The sequence below is a fragment of the Sturnira hondurensis genome, unplaced genomic scaffold (assembly GCF_014824575.4).
Source record: "Sturnira hondurensis isolate 20B ecotype Veracruz unplaced genomic scaffold, ASM1482457v3 Scaffold0006713, whole genome shotgun sequence".
In the NCBI taxonomy this organism is placed as follows: Eukaryota; Metazoa; Chordata; class Mammalia; order Chiroptera; family Phyllostomidae; genus Sturnira; species Sturnira hondurensis.
Window position 1 is genome coordinate 3289804 of NW_028079344.1, and position 18729 is coordinate 3308532.

Below are 18729 nucleotides of genomic sequence, written 5' to 3' on the forward strand. Positions count from 1 at the left end.
GGGGAAACTTGGCCTTGTGGCTTCGTCACACTACTTCTAGAAAGCTCATTTAAGGGGCGGTCATTAAGTCCTGGCTCCTGGAAGGCACCCGCACCTGACTGACGGGCCAGGAAAGGCTGTCGCAGACGTCAGAAACGCCAAAGCAGAAACACTCAGAGCAGCCCTCGGGGTTTCCTTCATTCAAGTTATAAAATCCTGGCTTGCAGCGATCACAATGTTTCCCCTCAACATTTTCCTGCAAGTTAGAGTAAAAGGTTAGCTTTTGAAGCCAGTAGGTAGACGTAATGAAAATCATGTTAACATGATATTTTAAAGAAAGGTGTCCGGCAATTTGGAACAAAACATAAACACAAAAACACTCAGAATAAATGTGAAGCCACATGTCAATATTTCCAGAACCAACAGTTTGAAATATTTGTCACATGATTTTTGTTATCAAGAATGAGGCTAAAGATCTTAGGGCTAGGTCATTATATTTAGGTGCACTTTTTTATTATTTTGTTTTAAATCTTCCATCTCTGCTGCTCTTTCAAACATTTTAAAACTGAATAGGGCTGTGTGATTGTTTGCATTGTTTATAAATGCTCAAGATTATCTTCAGACTTATGTCACATGTGCTGAGCTGGCTCACATGGCAATAGCACATAAAATATAACTGGAGGTCCTTATACTTGCAGGAAAATGGTTATTAATATCAGATAGACAAATAAAACACCCCCCTGGTCACCTTCTTTTAGTATTCTTAGAAAGTTAGTGTTTTCCTGCAAACATAAAGCTGAAAAATAATGTCACAGAAGAGGTGATATTCAAGGCCTAAGAAATGCAGTGCTTGGTTCCACCCGGGAATAACAGAAATACATCTGGAAAACATGGCCATTGCCCAGAAAGCACCAAAAGGAAAACCAGGTGCCCATCTAAGTCCAAGAACAGGTACTAGGGCCACTTCATGGTGACAAAATGTCATGCTTCTCAGGAAGGTGTGTAGGCAGTGGGAGTTGAGTTTAAACTTGGCTGCTCTGCCAAGGGGCTGATCACGTGAGCTGATGGAGTGCTCTCCCTTTCCAGGAAGCCTCAGAGGACAGGCAATGCCAGCTGTAACCTCTAGACGTACCTTACAGAGGCAAGGCTCTGCGCATGGGTCCTCATTCACGCTGCCTGCTGGGCCACAGTCACAGCGGACACAGGCTGGGTAACCTCTGTAGCCAAACTTGCAGCGATCACATTTTTCTCCTGTGTAACCTTCTTTGCATGGACACTGACCTGGCCATTTCCCTGGGAAGAAAAGAACGGCAATGACCCAACAAGAAGGGGAAAGGTGTTTAAAGCAGAGGCCAGCAAACTGCATCTGTGAAGGGCCAGAGAGTAATATTTCAGGCTTTTTGGCCAGTCTTGTTGTGTTCAGCTCTGCTGCTATTGCTGAAAACAGCCACAGATAGTACATAAACTGATGGGCATAGCTCTCTTCCAATTGAAGTTTATTTACAAAAACAGGGGCTGTCACATGCTCCAGGGACCATAATTTGTCAACCCCTGGGTTAAAGAAAGGAAACAGAGAAGAAAACACAGAGGCTGGTGGGAACGTAAAATGGTGCAGCAGCTTTGGAAAACCAGTGGGCACTTTTTAAAATGGTAAGCATATAATCACCCCATGACCCAGCAAGGTCACCCCTAAATATTTATTCAAGAAAGATGGAAACACACGTCCACCAAACCACAGTGTGTGCATGTTTGAAGCAGCAGTGTTCATAACAGCAGAAAGTCTGGACAACCCAAATGTTCATCAGCTGATGGGTGGATATGTAAATGCGTACAATGGCATGTCTATCACTCAGCAACAAAAAAGACTGAAGGACTGATTCACAGTGCAACACAGATGCACCTGGAGGACATGCTACATGGAATAAGCCCGTCACAAAGGACCACCTATTGTATAATTCTATTTACATGAAATGTTTAGAATAAGCAAATGCATAGAGAGAAAGTAGATCAGTGACCGCCTAGGGTGGAGGGAAACAGGGAGGGGCTGCCCATGCGTAAAGCTTTCTTTTCGGGGTAATGAAAAAGCACCAATGTTAGATTGGGGTGATGGTTGCACCCACGAATATGCCCAAACACAACGTATACATTAAATGGGTGTACTCTTCTGTATGACAGTGAATAATATCACAATATAAAGTTTTGGGGCATGGGGGGCGTCATTTGTTTTTAAGCACTGTGGAAGACAAGGGGCCACATGCAAAACCTGCCAAGCTCAAGGGTGACCAGTGTGACAATCTAACAAACTCAGACACCTAAAATAACCACATAGGATGGTATGAAATTCAAACTGTCTAACTCAAAGCAGTTCATGGCAGGTAGTCATGTAGTAGGTTGGTATTTTTCCCTGACAAACGTCAAACTTTAGCTTAACTGAGCCTATCTGTTGTCTTTTGGCATCTAAGATAACATACCTTTGGAATGTCAAATTTCTCCACCCCACACTGCACCAGGGGGAGACCACAAATCCCCTCATTGTTACTGTTATCATGTTCATTGTTGACTGCTACTGTCCTGTAACCACCTATATAAAAATATGTCTATCATTTTACTTTTTATCCAGTTCCAGAGGTTTCTGTGCTTTGCTTCCTCCCGCCTCCCTAATCTCTCACCAATGGATTTGAAGGTCACCCCCTCACACCTCACCCCCTCCTTTGATAGTGGTATGTGAAGTAAGGGGCAACACTGCCATTCCCTGGAGCATTATCTTAACTTGTTGAGGTTTTGTTTCCCGGCAATAGTTGTCAGTTTGGCCCAAATAAACTCACAAAAATTCTCCACAGGTTTGAATGTTCTTTCTGTCGACAGCACAGAGGCAAATGGCAAAGGGTAACAAGCACTATCTCGGCTTTAATGTCGGCACTGAAGCTCTATGGTTGTGTAACCGGAGCCAGGTTTCTTCACTGCTCAGACATAGTTTCCCTGCCTGCAAAATGGGCTCTGTGATTTCTATATGCTATGGTTGAAAGTTAAAATGATACATATATTTTTAAATGAACCCAGTCAAGGCTCATTGTCATTATCATCATCATCATCTCTTGCTAACAATGGCAGTTAAGAATCAATTCAAATGTGTAATTTACCCGCCACATTCCCAGGGGGCCCCATGGTTGGTGCTTTCTTTCCTGCTGGTCAATATCCATTTTAACTGCTAGGCACTGAGGGTTTGAGGGGTCACAAAAGTCTTGGAACAGATGAAACCTACTCAGGATACTTAGATATTTGCAAATCCATTGGCCAGTTTTTGAAACAAAAGAACACTGACATTTACAAAGTTACCTGGAAGATTTGCCTGGTTTGCAGGTAAGAAGTATGCAAAAGCCCTATGTCTTGTGAGAGCTAAGTAAAGTGATTGCTACTTACTGTGTTCCACATATGACTTTATACATAAGCCTCATTGCATCCTTCATCAAGTGCCTCAGTTAACCTCTCAAATGTCATTTCGTCACTCCAGCATTGCCATCTCCACACTCATGTCAACCATGATCTCCGGTTTTGCTTTATGCCTGTAGTGCTCCTGCCTGCCTGGCATTATGTCACACAACATGCCCGTGTTTGGTCAAGTGTGTCTGTGAGCAGGGATCTGGACCCTCTTGTCCAAGCACATGTTCCTAGGTTGTAGAAAACTGCCTGGGACATGGCCCTTACTTGATAAAAGTTTGCTGAACAAACAAACCAATAGTAAATCATAGCACTGAATTGTTACACAATGGTAATAGTTCCACTAGATACCAATCTTCCACAAAAAAGAAAGACAGAAAAAATGAAAAGAAATCAATGATAAGCATGACTTACCTTTGTGTAAGTCAGAATGGAGAACATCCTTAATACAGACAGAACTAAGGGACCCGAAAGGGTCACAGACACAGGGGTGGCAAGGGTTGTCCTCATAAGGAGACACCTGAAAGGAAGGGGTTGTTCTGGATAATCTTACCAGAAATAATAACAACAACAAAATCAACAATAAAACCAATGACGAGGTGTTGAATTTTTGTCCAGGATGTGACTATGATAATGATTTGTGTACCCAGGAGATGTAGGTCTCAGGAAGATAAGGTGAACTTGAGCTAGAAAGTCCCAAACCTTTTTTTGATGGTGACAGCAGCTAGTTTCAGTACCAAAGTGCCATCCACATTATCACTGCCACCCCCCAACTCTGCTATCCCTCAGAGCCATATAAGACCATCCCTTCTAAGAGTGCGTGTGTCTAGTTGCCTATCACCAGACGACTGCAGGGATTTGTGTAGCAACTGCACATCAAGCCAAATGGTGACTGACTGAGCACTTCCTATGGTCAAGATATAGCTGTTTCAGTTACTGGCTGACTCTCAGCACTGACCTTACTACAAAACTCAGAGACCACACAGCCAAGGGGCCCTCAAATTCATGTTAAATAACAATGAGTGGCCACCCTAATCTGAGCAAAAATACAGGACAGATAGAGAAGGAAATCAATATCTGAAAAACACTACTAGTGTAATGAGAATATAAATAAGATATTACAAAAGGAAACGAGTCTCTAACACTGAGGTTGACATTTGGCGAAGTTTCTTTTCCACTCTAGGAAGGCAAGGAAGCTCAGCTATGGCAAAGAAACACCCTTACTTCGTGTGGTCTGTAATATCCATCGACACAGGTTTCACAATTGATTCCCATGGTGTTCTGCAGGCAATTTATGCAAACCCCTCCTCCATGGTGCTGTCCAGCCATATTCAAACTTTTCTTCTCTTTTGCAACACGTTCATCATAGTAACAGTCATTCGCTTTATTATGGCAATTACATTCTAGAAGAATGTTTTAACATCCAGATTAATATATATGTTGTCCTAGATAAAGAAAACCTTTTCTTTCAGAGGTAAGTTTCTATGATTATAAATTAACTTAAAGTTATAGAAAAAAAGCATTTTAATAGGACACGGACAACCTTATGGAGGGCAATCAGAAATAGCTATCAGAATCATGAATGTGCATTGTCACCTGACCCATCAATCCATCTCTTGCAGAAGTCCTTGCACACTTCTCAAAGACATATACAGGGTTAATCACTGCACCATTGCTTAGGTTAAAAGCCTGGTAACAACCAAAATACCCAGAAATTGGTAGCTGTTTTAATTATGTTACATTCATATTTAATGGAATTCCATACTACTGTTTTTAAAAACACCATTTCATATTGCCAATATAAAAAGGATTTTCTTTCAAGATGTATTGTTAAGTATAAAAACGACGCATGTAGAATGGTACTCATAGTACATCAGGTTGTGTGTATGAACTGTGAGGTTTAGAAGTGTGTCAATACATGTTTTATTTGCATAAAAGTTTTAGGAACAACATACTAGGAAATAATAAAAAGTGGAAAAGATGGATATAGAGAGGAAGTAATGCTTTTATTATGTACTTGTATATATTGTTAGATTTTAGAATTTTGTGACTGTATTGCCTATTTAAAAATTAAATCCAAATTAATAGAGGATACATTAATCTATGAGAAAGGAAATCTCAGATAAAATATCAAATCCATAAAAATACATTTAGGTCTCAATAGTTTGAATTTTATTGAAGTAATTTGCAGTTTTAAATAAATACCTAAGAAAAAGGTATCTCCTTAATTACCTCAAAAAAAGATATCTATTAATTACAACTATTGTTAAGACACCATAAATCTAAGCATACTAAGAGGGGGGGAATCTCCACATCCTTCCCACTCCCAGAGGACTTACCTTCACACACGTTGCCAGAAGAGATGGTTCCTGGTCTCCAGGGCTGCTGATGGTACCCAGGGCAGCACCTGCTGCAGCTCTCTCCACAGGTGTTATGCTCACACTGACACTGTAGTTTCTAGACAATGGGGATACAAAATTGCCTCTGGAAACCAACATATTTTCCCTCATTTTATTTTAAAGGAAATCTCTCAGAGTCAAATACATAGCAAGGCTTTACAACTAAGGATATACAGCTATACCAAAGCAAGTTGGCATCTAATTTTCAGAACAAAACATACACATATGACCTGGTGATAAACAAAAAGTGAGGAAGAATAAAGCAAAACTGAAATATGGGTTAACTAACAAAAGCTTTTCTAAATAGAGACACTGACTTTCAGGGTTTGAAAACTCCAATTTATAACCTTCTGGAGATTCATCTACATATTTTCAGCATCAGTAAGAGAACAATCCTACTTAAAGATTGAATTAAAACAAAGACTAGAAAAAATAAGAAGTAACTTTATGTAAGTTGTTTAAAATAAGAAGAGAGGATATCATCTTATTCACTGAATATTATGCCAAAACAAATAAACTTTATCTTGATTTTAGTAGCACAAAAAATGGAAGAGAGAGAAAAATGGGAGGAGGGGAATCCTCCCTTTAAAAAATGTGAGCATATTGCCCTGGCTGGTGTAGCTCAGTGGATTGAGTGCCAGCCTACGAACCAGAGGATCACGGTTCGATTCCCAGTCAGGGCGCAAGCCTGGGGTGCAGGCCAGTTCCCAGCATGGGACGTGCGAGAGGCAACCATACATTGATATTTCTCTCCTTCTCTCCTTCCTTTCCCCTCTAAAAATAAATAAATAAAATCTAAACAAATGTGAGCATACTAATTGCATGTATGTTTCATACGCCTGCCTTACAGAAGAAGGGCTTCAGAATTCATAAGGTCACTAGATTGTACACGTCAAAACAATTAAAATGGTGAAGTTTATATTTTGTATATTTTGCCAAAAAATCATAAGAAATATTTCATTAGTAATATATTCTACAAAGAAAAAGCATAATGAAATTGTGGAAAAAATGGAAAGTTCATAGTGACCTAACCAAAAAAGAAAAAATAAACCAATTATTAGAAAATCTTTTTTGCAGCATGACTTTATACATTTTAACATTTGCCTTGAATTAAAAAAGCATAATGCAAACATTATAGGTACAATTTCTATTTTGATATTTAAGCAAAATGTGAAATACTAGAACTCACCTTTGCAGTTTCATCCCAGGGGCAGCTGCTGGCATGGCCGTAACAGATACACATTCCTCCAACAGAAATGTCTTTTATCGAATAGTAGTACTGAGGAAAAAGAAAGTTACAAACAAAATTAAAACTTCTTTAATTCCAGTGAAAAGAAAATGTTGGCACTCCAACAAATATCCCAATTGTTACTGGCAATCTTAAAAATGATGAGATATGCATTTTAAAATATATTATGCACAAAGAATTTTTATGTTCATTAAAATAAATAATGTTCAATTAGATCATCAGTAGAAACCAAAGTTTAAAAAAAAATTTTTGAAGTTGGCTGTATCTTAAACCAAGGCGGTCATATTCAAAACGGATGCTACTGAAAACCCTAAAAATATTGCTAAATTGAATATGATGCTATATAAAAAGTATGATAACTCATGCCCAAGTAGGATTTATCCCAGAAATGTAGTTAATTTAATACACAAAAGTCAATAAGTTTAAATCATCGCATTAACAGAATACCAGAGAGAAATCCTATGATCACTTTATTAGACTATTAAAAAATATTTTAAAGAATTCAACACCATTCATTAAAAACACTCAGCAAACCAGGAATAGAAGAGAAATTCTTCAGTCTAATACAGGGGATCCATAGAAAACCTTGAACTAATAGTAAAAGTTTAAACGCTTTCTTATTGAATTCTCTTCTCACCATTTCTATTCAACGTTCTGTGGGAGATGCTGGCCAGTTCAATAGCGCAAGAAAAAAGAAACCAAAGGTATACAGCCTGCACAACAAGACTAAACAGACATTATTTGTAGATGACATTTCTAAAATCTACCCCCAAACTACCAGAAGTAATATGTGAATTGGGTGATGCCTCAATGTAGTAAATCAATAAACAAAAATGAATTGCATTTCTATATGCTAGAAATGAACAAATGGAAAATGAACTTAGTACACTATTAACACTAACATTTAAAAACATAAAATACTTAAGAGTAAATTTAAGATGTGCAAATAAACAAATAGTAAAACAGTGCCAAGAGGAACTGAAGAACACCCAGATGATAAAGAGATACTAGCATGTTCATGAACTAGATGATCCAATAATGTTGAGATGGCTTCTAAAAGTCTTCCTAAATTGATCTATAGAATCAGTGGGGTCCCAAGTGAAAACCTTAGCAGGCTCTTTTCTTTTCTGGCAGAAATTAACAAAATGATTCTGAAATTTATAAGAAAACACAATGAATTTAGAATAGCCAAAACAATCTTGGAAAATAACTGAGTTCAAGATTTACTATAAAGCCATAGTAATTGCAGAAGTCTGTTATTGGCATAAAGATAGACAGATATCAATGAAATAGTACAGAGTCTAGAAATAGACCCACAATAATAAGATCAAATAATTTTCAACAGGGTGTCAAAACAATTTAAAAGAGGAAAGGAAAGCCTTTTCATAAATGGTGCTAGAACAATTGTACATGCATAAAAGAACTTTGACGCTTACTTCACATCAAATACAACAATCAATTTGAAAGGATAATAGATGTAAGAGCTAAAACTATAAAGCTTCTGGAAGAAAGTATAAAATAATGTCTTTGTAAACTTGGGGTAGGCAAATATTTTCTCAGAGAGGAAACAGAAAGTATTAACTATGAAAGGAAAATGATAAATTGAATGTCATTAAAATTAAAGCTCTACTCATCAAAAGTCACAGGAAAGGGAATAGGCAGGAAAGCGAATAAGCTACAGACAGGGAGAAGGTAGTTCCAGCATAGACATTTCTGACACAGGACTCAGAAACAGATAACCCAATTTGAAAACAAACAAAAATTTGATCAGACGCCAGTAGATTCGTGGTCAACATTAGTTATCAAGGACATGCAAATTATCACAAGGAGATGCCACTCCACGTACTTTAGAACAGCTGACATGAGCAACTGACGACCCAAACAGGTGAAAGTGTGCGGTGCAACTAGAACTCTTGCATATGCTGCAAAATAGTGCAACTACTTTTGATAGCACCTAGTAAATTCTATCTTTTTGTAATGTTTAAAATCAATGTACAGTTGCCTCTGTGCGTCCCTTGATGGGGACTGGCCTGGAACACAGGCATGTGCCCTGACTGGGAGTCGAACCTCAATCTTTTGGTTCTCAGGCCTGCGCTCAATCTACTGAGCTACACCAGCCAAGGCACACCTAGTAAATTCTTAAAAATTACACATACAAATACCCTATAACTCATTAATTCTACTCCTAGTTTTTGAAATCCAAAGTATTTGAAAATATCCACACAAACTCTGCATACTTGACTATACACTTAAATCTGTAAGTTTTCTTGAATGCAAATCATATTGCAACCTTGACATTTTTCTTTGAAGTAAGAAAGCAAACGAAAACACCCCTCACTCGCTGGAGATCAGATGTGGAGCCAGACTAGAGTGTGAAGAACGATGACCACTACATTTGCTACATTATGTCATTATGGGATGTAGTGGAGTCGAGGGGACCTGAGGACAAGGTGTCAGAACAAACACCTCTCTTAAAGATGGCACTTTTAACAACGCACATATAGTGACCTTGAATGAAATAAGGTCACCTGGGAGGAAAAAGCTAACTAAAAAGAAGTGTATTCCTTGTAAACAAGATAAACTTTTCACAGCGGTAGGAGCTCTACTGTAGACTTACTCGTCTTGTAACAATAGGATCGAGGTCTTTTGGGTCACGGTGGCTTAGGGTCATAAGATCTGCGTTGAGGGTTCTAATGCGTTGTAAGCGGAGGCGGATGTATCGTGCAGAAGTAAATTCCAACAACTTGGGGGAAAGATCATCAGCACTCGGTCTGCCGTTGATTAGTGATGTATGAATCTGAAGGTATCAGAATAAGTAAATGTCAGTTTTAAGCATGCAAAAATACAGCCCTAGTTTAATTTCAGGACAAAGTCTTTACAGAAACTATATAAAGTCAAGCCAAACACCAAGGTGTTTGCAGAAACATAGCATTTGTAAACTACTTGTGAATATCATGAGCACAACATGTCTTTCAATTAATTTGAAGTTACCCATTCTAGTGTCTCAGAGATTGCTGGAAATCTTTTAACAGGAGCATTTAGCCCCATGTGGTAAGGGTAGTTGAACGTGTATCAGTAGGCCCTGGCTTCTCTGAAACAAATTCAATGCCAGGCATAGACCTGGGAGAGTGGGACGAAAGCTAGAAAGCCTTGCCATACCCACTCCCTTACTTAAGAATCTCTGCTCTTGAAACAATGCAGGGCTTACTGCCATGCAGAGCACTTAAAAGAGATTTTCTAGCTTTATCTCATCAAGGAAGGTACTAGGAAAGACCAGTTTGTATGGGTTATACTCTGACTTGAATGAAGTGTGTACAGTCTGGGTGTGTTGAGCACTGAGCTGGAATACTTCACAAGCCATCACAATCCACAACACCACCAAAGAGAAGCAGAGCTTCATGGAGAAAATCAGGAACTTTATCTTTTAGAGGTACTAGAGCTCTCTCTTTAATATCAACAAATGTCCTTGCCCCAGTGACAAGGGAAAGAGGCTCTGAGAAGGACCTGATGGAGTTATTAAATCACAGCAAAGACTAAAAAATCTCCTTGAAGGGAAGAAATCAGTGAGGTGAAGGTATCAGTTATGAGATTAATCATCAGTCAACACCAATCGATGATCCATTCATCTGTGCTTTGTAACCTGTACTACAGGAGATATATTTTGAATGTTTCATGTTAACTCTTGTGATGGCAATCTTAATATTTCAGGTGGGGGGAGGGGGCCCTGATGTAAAACAGACATCAATCACTTCAACGGGCACAGTACCTCTCCATGTTCAAGAGGCACCAGTCTAGAATAATATGAGGTGCAGATCACTTCGTCATCAGCCCTGTAAGTGGGTGGCCCCCGCCTTGGGGTTATGTTGTAACGAGTCAAACACTCCGTGTCACTAACTGCATAATACTGCCAGGGACTGAACTTGGTGCCATCCAGGGAACGCTCCAAAATCCAGTTCCCAGGTCGAGGGGCATTAGCAGCTTTGATGATGACATAGGCGACTTGAAACACCTGAAACAAAGATACTGAAAAATCTCAATCAAGAATCAGTGGCAACTGTTCAAAAACCCAAGTTTCTCTGGAGAGAACTCCAGTGTCTCCAATGCTTTTGAGGATAGTGGCTTATCGGTCAAGCATTAATCAGAAATGTGACTTGTGAGTGTCCTCCTGGTGGTATCTGTCTTCAAAGTAAACTAAATAAATACAAATAAATGTGTATTATTATTAATAATATCAATACATAAGTGCTTGCTTTTTTGTTCCTAATATCTTTCTCAACCTGGAGTCTGAATGATAATAGTTGTATTATACTACATTAATAGTAGTGTTAAATATATTTTTCATAGTTATTTAGAGATAAAACATCCGAATACGAGAAAAAAGTCCTACCACTACACATGTGTCTGCTCACGTCTCTGCATCTTATTGTCTCTGGACTCCTTGTTTTTTGTTTTTTGTTTTCCCCCATCTTAGCCCTCATCAATTTCAGAAACACAACATCTCTTTGAAATGTACTCGCCACAAACCAAATAACTTCATGTCTATCTATGGAATCATTCCCCGGGAAGGACAATTTTATCTTAATATGATTACTCTGCTGAGGTACCAGAAATGTCCCCCAACTGAGTTTCACCTACGAGCAATGTTAAGTGTGGTGCTTTGACCATCCATGTTCAGGTGCTATTTTCTTCTAGAATGCAAGCACTGTTTCTAAAGCCCATTAGAAGCAAAAGAAAGTTTTCAGATTTAAACAAGGAGGAAAATCGGGAACTCTGTATTTGCTATTAATACTTGAATCTGTAATTGAATGTCCAATGTTTAAAACTCTAGAACCATCTTTATCAATTAAAATCACTTTTTTAAAGATTTTATTTATTTATTTATTTATTTATTTATTTATTTATCTCTAGAGGGGAAGGAGAGAGGGAGAGAAACATCAATGTATGGTTGCCTTTTGTGCGTCCCCTGCTGGGAGTTGGCCTGCAGGGAACCCGCCTGCAACCCAGGCATGTGCCCTGACTGGGAATTGAACCGCAATCCTCTGGTTCACAGGCCCGCACTCAATCCACTGAGCTACACCAGCCAGGTCAATTAAAATCACTTTTAAAAATTAAAATAATGCAAATGCTACTTTGCTCTAGCATTAACAACTCCAGAAAATTCTCCCATGAACATAATTATATTTATGAACATAAAACCATAATTATGGTTTTTCTTTTAAGGAGTTAATTTTTTAATCTCCCCCCTAATGTTATAATTCACATATTCCATAATTTACATGTTTCCCTGATTTACTATATTTTAACATTACTGAGATTCCCAAACTTCTCTGAAACACCTGGCAGTTAACCATACTGTGTCCTCTGGAACTAGTCCTGAAGAACATGCGGAGTTCACTCTGCAGCTCGGTGGTGTGAGTTTCACTTTGGCAAAGACCTAGGGCCTTCCTGGAACACTGCCGTGGAATCCGTCCTTAGTAGCTTCCCTCTTGGTTTTCATACCAATGCCCAAACTAACCAGAGGGGGATTGCCCTCATCTTTACTCATCATTGTCCAACTGCTCGGTCAATAGTTTTGTCGTAAGAGTAGAATGTGATGAGCACGTGAGCCACGATCAATCACCATTACAGAATATGCTAAACCAGACTCTGCACAATGGAGGTGCCAAGTGAGACAGTGTGACCGGGCAGCCTACTTGAGTGGGACAGATGGCAAGTTCATTTACAAATGGAGTAAAATTTCTTTGTCTTCTGTTTTTCAGTTTCACATTTGAAAGTAGAAAGAACTAAGAGATTTACCTCATGTGTGTTAAGAACTTTACGTGTATCATAAAGTTAATACCAAACGACCCTGTGAGTTTCGAGTTATTGTTCCCACTTCATCTATTTGGAAACTCAGAGGTTAAAAGACAAAGAGTTGTAGGTCCTAGTAAGATACAGGTGGTCTCCCCCAGGGTCCTCAACCACCATGTAATTTCTGGAGAACTGCCCCCAAATGTCCACACACACCACACCTAAGGTTACTGAAGCTTCTTTCTGTGATACGAGGGGAAGAAAGGCTCCTCCACTCACTCAGACCCTTGGCAGTGGCAGATGTTGTAGTTAACTCTGCAGTTTCTATCACGACAGCCCTGGGAACACAGTGGAGAGTGGAAGGAGCATATGTGAGAAACAAAAATGAATTGTGGCTAATGTTTTTGTAGCCTTACTGTGCTCAGAGACAATGTTAAGTGCTTCATGAGAATTAATAGCTCTCATCATTACAACTACATTCTTCTTATGAAGTATCTATTATTATTTCCCCCACTTTACAGATGAGGAAACTGAGGCATAGAAAGATTAAGTAATCTTCCCAGGACCTCACAAATATGGAAAGGTATACCACAGATACTGGACACAGGTGGGCTGTTCTCTTGACCACTATGTCACACTTCCACAGATTGCAAGGAAAATTCCATGAATTGCAAGAATGAAATCCCATGTCGAGGCAACTGGTGAGAACTAAGGCAGCGTCTCAAACTTCTTACCTCCATCAGGGGCAATTATTTCATTACCATGTTCTTGTACTTTCACCCAAACCTCGTCAGCTTTATGTGAACTGCTTAGTCATATGGAATGAAATGATACCAAATGCAAGAATAAACATGGTGGAAGAACTTCAGGACAATCTCTCAAGGAGAAATTGTTTAACTCTGATCAGTTATGACTGTTGAACCTGTTTAAGAATCTCTCAGTGGTTCTCTAAGTCCCAAATTGGGGGCCAGGAAGCAAACCAAGAGAGGGACTGTTAAACTATAAATCTTAAAAAGAGGAAAAGGATGCTACGAAGCATCTAAACACAATTTGTCTTTATTTAAGCCACATTACTGGCTGAAGTGTTTCCCCCAAATTTTTATGCTAAAGTTCTAATTCCTGGTACTTAAGATTGTGCTTATATCTGAAAATAGAATCTTTAAGTGGTTGATTAAGATAAAATGATGTAATATGGGAGGGCCCTAATCCAACATGACTGGTGTCCTTATAAGAAGAGAAGAATAGGGCACAGACACACAGACCAAGGCGATCCTGTGAGGATACAGCAAGGAGGTGGCCGTCTCAAGGCCAACAACAGGCCCCAGGAGGAATCAATCCTGCTGACACCTTGATCTTGGACTTCCAGCTCCCAAAACTGAGTAAACAAACTTCTGTTCTTTAGACAGCCCTAGCAAATTAATGTAAGTTCTAATTCATCAATTGTGTGTTGACAAACAGGTCTCACACATAATATTTAAAAAGTGAGGGATATTCTGATAACATAGAGAGTTTTCAACCTTTGCCCAAATGAAACCCATGACATTTCTGTTGCTCCCCTTTCCCGCCTGGTTGACTAAACTGCTCTTTCTCTCTGTGTAAGGTTGGCTGGCCACAAACTGATGACACACGGTTTGCACCGAATTCAGAGTCACTGTAGTCTTGCCGAACTTGCAGCTGATACAGACATTTAAAATCCACTTTCATCATCGTTTTCCACCAAAAGGCCTCTGTAAATGGTCACTGGCATGTACATACACAGTGTCACGTAACAGAAACACGGTACACACACATCAAATACAAGTTTCTACAGAGGAATCCAGACAGGAATTTTTACGTGGGCCTCAATCTTAAATATATTAAATCCACCTCAGGCATAGAAGTGTGAAAAATACAGACAGCCCAGTTCTCCAATACCAGAGGTCAACTTCAGATGCACGGGGTACGTGGGGAAACACAGCCCCTCCCCTTCAGAGAAAGCCCAGCTGCTCTCTGCAGGGCCTGCATGCAGAAGCCTCTTAGAAATTCTCCACAAACGCTGACCTGCCTTCAGGGCACTAACTGAACAGTGAATGCAAGAATGTTTTCTCTCTCACATAATGAAAATGAACTTTTCACAAACAAAAGGGATTTAGGTTAAAAGTCAGATTATACACACAAAAAAGAATTAAATGTATTTAATAAGAAAGATTGTTCAATTATCCCTAAGGAGGTGGTAAATTAGTGCTTTGTAAGCTTTACACTTTGTGACATTATTTAAAAATAAAATTCAAAATAATCATTTGATTTAATATCTTTACTCAAGAATGAAGTAATTATTTATGAGAAGGCTAATTACTAAAGGCACTATGAATCACTTTTGACTTTACAGAGTATTGCTCACTAAAGTGTCTAATCAATTGATGATAATGTGAAATAGCAACAACAACTAGGCACAAAGATAAATCTAGGGCGTAGAAGTTTATTTGGCATGTGGTATATGTGCAAAACACATTTGCAGTAATTTTGTATAGATTACCTTTAAATGTCATTTCTGTCATATTTTACAGATTTGTAAAATATGACAGAAATAACGTACTAGAAATATAACAGAAATAACAGATATAACATAAAGAACATAGCTTTATGCATGAAAATTTTGGAGTAATATAGATTTGTTTTTCTTTAAACTTGACGCTTTCATCAAAGTACATTATGAACATCTCTTTTTTCCTCCCCTCTTCTTGCTTTTTCTTTTTACATTGATGGGGTAGGGGAGATGAGGAGGGACTGGCTGCAGTAGTAACAAATTTCTCCTTAAAATTCTTAAGACTCATGCCTCAGAATATCAAGGAATTCTCCCTTCAGAACCACTCTGAGACATTGAGGAAAAGCCACAGTCAGAAAGATGACCACCAACAAATGGAGGGCAGAGATGCGAAGCCATCTAAAAGTAAACAGCAACCTGTAAGCAGCAATCTGAAGATGGAGGAGATGTCTGAAACACCTGTCAGAGCAGTTCTGTTTCTCATCACCCAGAAAAGCTATTTCTGAAGGAGCCCGCCGGTAAGCTGTCTCAGGTCCACGCGCCATTGCTTCCACTTAAGGATGACTGCTAGTAGGATTTCAAAGGACAAATGTCAACCACCTTAACTCAAAACTGACAAGTAAGAGGTTGGTTGTTTGTCTCAATGTATTTCTCTATGTAACACCCAGTGGTTGGTTTCACCAGGTGTTCTGAAATGATTTTGCTAAGTTTGGTGGAAGATTAGTGGGAACTACTTTAAAAGCACAACCAAGCACATCACCAGATGCCCTTTGTGGGGCTCCTTACCTTCCTCCCACCCTGCGAGTGCCCTGTGACAGCCCAGCCCCTAAATGAGATAAACCAGCTTGAGAAATGTAGTTATGGGCCATTCCAGCACCCGAGAAATGCAAAAGGGGCCCTTCCTGTCCCCTGACTCGTAACCCCCATGTCAGCCAGAGCTAACCAGTTTTTCCCTGTGAAGGTTTTAGCCTTTGAAATTACATTAGACTTTCCCCCAAAGTGCAGGGTCCTGTTTATTTGTATTAGAGCAGAGATGCCAATAATGAGCGTTCTTTCCCTGTCTTTGGCTGTGAAGTAGACTCAGAAATCTGTCATTGAAACTAAAGAAAAAAGTCAGCAAGATTCCAGCAAAACTGGAGGTTGTGGCCTACAAGGATGGCTGCAGAGGTCTCCTGATACCCTACCTCTGTGTCACAGGCTGAGTGGACATGTACAAACCCGCTTGGTGGCCTTGCCCTGAGGGTCAGGAACTTGTGTGTCGGGAGAACAACCCGCCCAGTTAATGAAGAGCAGAGACCTGGCCATAGAAAACAGGGTCAGCTTTTCTACCAGTTAGAAAAATGACCACTCCCCTCTGGGGGAGGGGAGGAGGCATGGGCAGAGAAGCAGAGGGGTCACTCTCAGAGAAGGCTGGGAGCAAGGAATGCTCCGAACAATTTTTCACGCAAGTCTCACTCAGTAGACGTTCACTGAGCATCCACTTTGTAAGGGAGACTGTAGCAGGTGTTACAAGTCCAGCAGAGAGGTGAAGGGCATGGTCAGTCTGGGCTGGGTGCCCTAGTGGGAGAGACAGAGGCTGCCCAAGTCCTCATGGAAGAGGACAGAGGTGTTGAAGCTGTCTGGGTGTGGCTTCTCCGAGGCATCTGTCACAGGAAGGGAAGCCTGAGCAGGAAATGTCTAGGGAGAGCATAAACCTGCAGAGACTGGGAGCAAGACCCCTTGGGGCCACAACATGTTGCCAGATAGAAACTGCAGGAGGCCTGGTTGTCTTGAGTGTAGTAACAGGGAGGGAAGCTGGTTGGGGACCAGACCTTCTTTCCCCCTCAGGAAGATGGGACAGGTCTCTCCCATGGAGCCCCAGGGCCCACACTTCCCCTTTCTTTCCTCAGTCCCTGAGGATTTCTGGCTGAAAACTTCTGAAAAATCAACTTCTTTTCATTTTATCCCCTCATCTTCAGTGTGACCTATCATGTCCCAGTTGACCTAGAAATGGTGAGGAGCCTATAGTCTCATCTCACTTCTTCTCAGCCTTTATTATAAGAAAACAGAGTGTCATTGCACCCTATGAAAGTAGAGGGGGCCCTTAATCATTAAGCCTTGAAAATCCAACTGGAGATACAATCTTGAAAAGCTGTGCAAATCTGTGCTCGACTAACCCCATCAAACAGTAACCTATCAGTTACTCATTTACAACACCTGGAAACAATGTGTTTCTTTCCTTCAGTCATTAAATCCAGCTGAACGATTATACTTCTAGCATCACAGAGATTAGAAAGCATTCTTTTGTTTTTGTAACATTTCATTCTTTATGTAGAACCTTGGTATGTATCTTATTTGAAATTCTCATTTAGAATTCTCATTCTCATTCTCTTTATTTTTCTTTAGATATGTCTAACTTCAGTGAGCATTTATGACTTGTCAGGCATGGAACTGACAAATCCTCACATTTAAAAACTCAGTGTGCTATTTATTTTTTGTATTTTTCTCTTTCTTGAATTTATTGAGGTGACATTGGTTAATAAAATTATATAGGTTTCAGGTGTGCAATTCTATAATACATTATCTGTATATTGTATTGTGTGTTCACCACCCTAAGTCAAGTCTCCTTCCTTTCTCCTTCCATTTATCCTCCTTCACTTTCTTCTCCCTCTTCCTACCCCACTTTCCCTGATAATCACCATACTGTTGCGTCTATGAGTTTTTTTAAATCCCTTCACCCAGCCCTGCAGCCCCCACCCTCACACACACACATGCACACACACAGCTGTGTGTGTGAAGGGACTCTCTTCATCTATGAGTTTGTCTCTACTTCACTTATTAGTTCATTTTGTTCATTGGATTCTACACATGAGTGAAATCATATGGTACTTGTCTATCTCTGACTGGCTTATTTTACTTAGCATAATGCTCTCCAGGGCCATCCATGTTGTCACAAAGGATAAGATGTGCTTCTTTTTATGGCTGAGTAGCATTCCATTATGCAAATGTATCACAGTTTTTTTATCAACTCGTCTGCTGATCAGCACTTGGCCTCCTATCCAATCTTGGCTATTGTAAATAATGGTGCAATGAAAATAGGAGTGCATATATTCTTTCAAATTAGTGTTTCATATTTCTTCAGATATGGTCTCAGAAAAGGAACATTGGGTCATAAGGCAGTATCATTGAAAATTTTTTGAGGTAACTCCATACTGCTTTCCACAGTGGCTGCACCAATCTGCATTCCTACCCACATTGCACCGTGGTTCCCCTTTCTCCACATCCTCACCAGCACTTGTTGTTTGTTGATTTATTGATGATAGCTATTCTCACAGGGGTGAGGTGATACCTCATCATGATTTTAATTTGCA

At 39.7% G+C, this 18729-nt stretch overlaps 1 protein-coding gene across 2 annotated transcripts in view; it reads right to left on the minus strand.

Annotated features, from left to right (window-relative positions):
* LAMA1 (laminin subunit alpha 1) overlaps positions 1-18729 on the minus strand; it is a 152566-nt gene that overhangs the window by 90041 nt on the left and 43796 nt on the right. For both annotated transcript variants that reach the window (XM_037050331.1, XM_037050330.1), the window contains exons 4-11: positions 10832-11074; positions 9683-9862; positions 7006-7095; positions 5757-5874; positions 4642-4820; positions 3832-3937; positions 1112-1272; positions 95-235 (exon numbers count right to left, since the gene is read on the minus strand). In XM_037050331.1, coding sequence (XP_036906226.1) covers positions 95-235; positions 1112-1272; positions 3832-3937; positions 4642-4820; positions 5757-5874; positions 7006-7095; positions 9683-9862; positions 10832-11074 — 1218 coding nt within the window. The remainder of the gene's footprint in view (positions 1-94; positions 236-1111; positions 1273-3831; positions 3938-4641; positions 4821-5756; positions 5875-7005; positions 7096-9682; positions 9863-10831; positions 11075-18729) is intronic.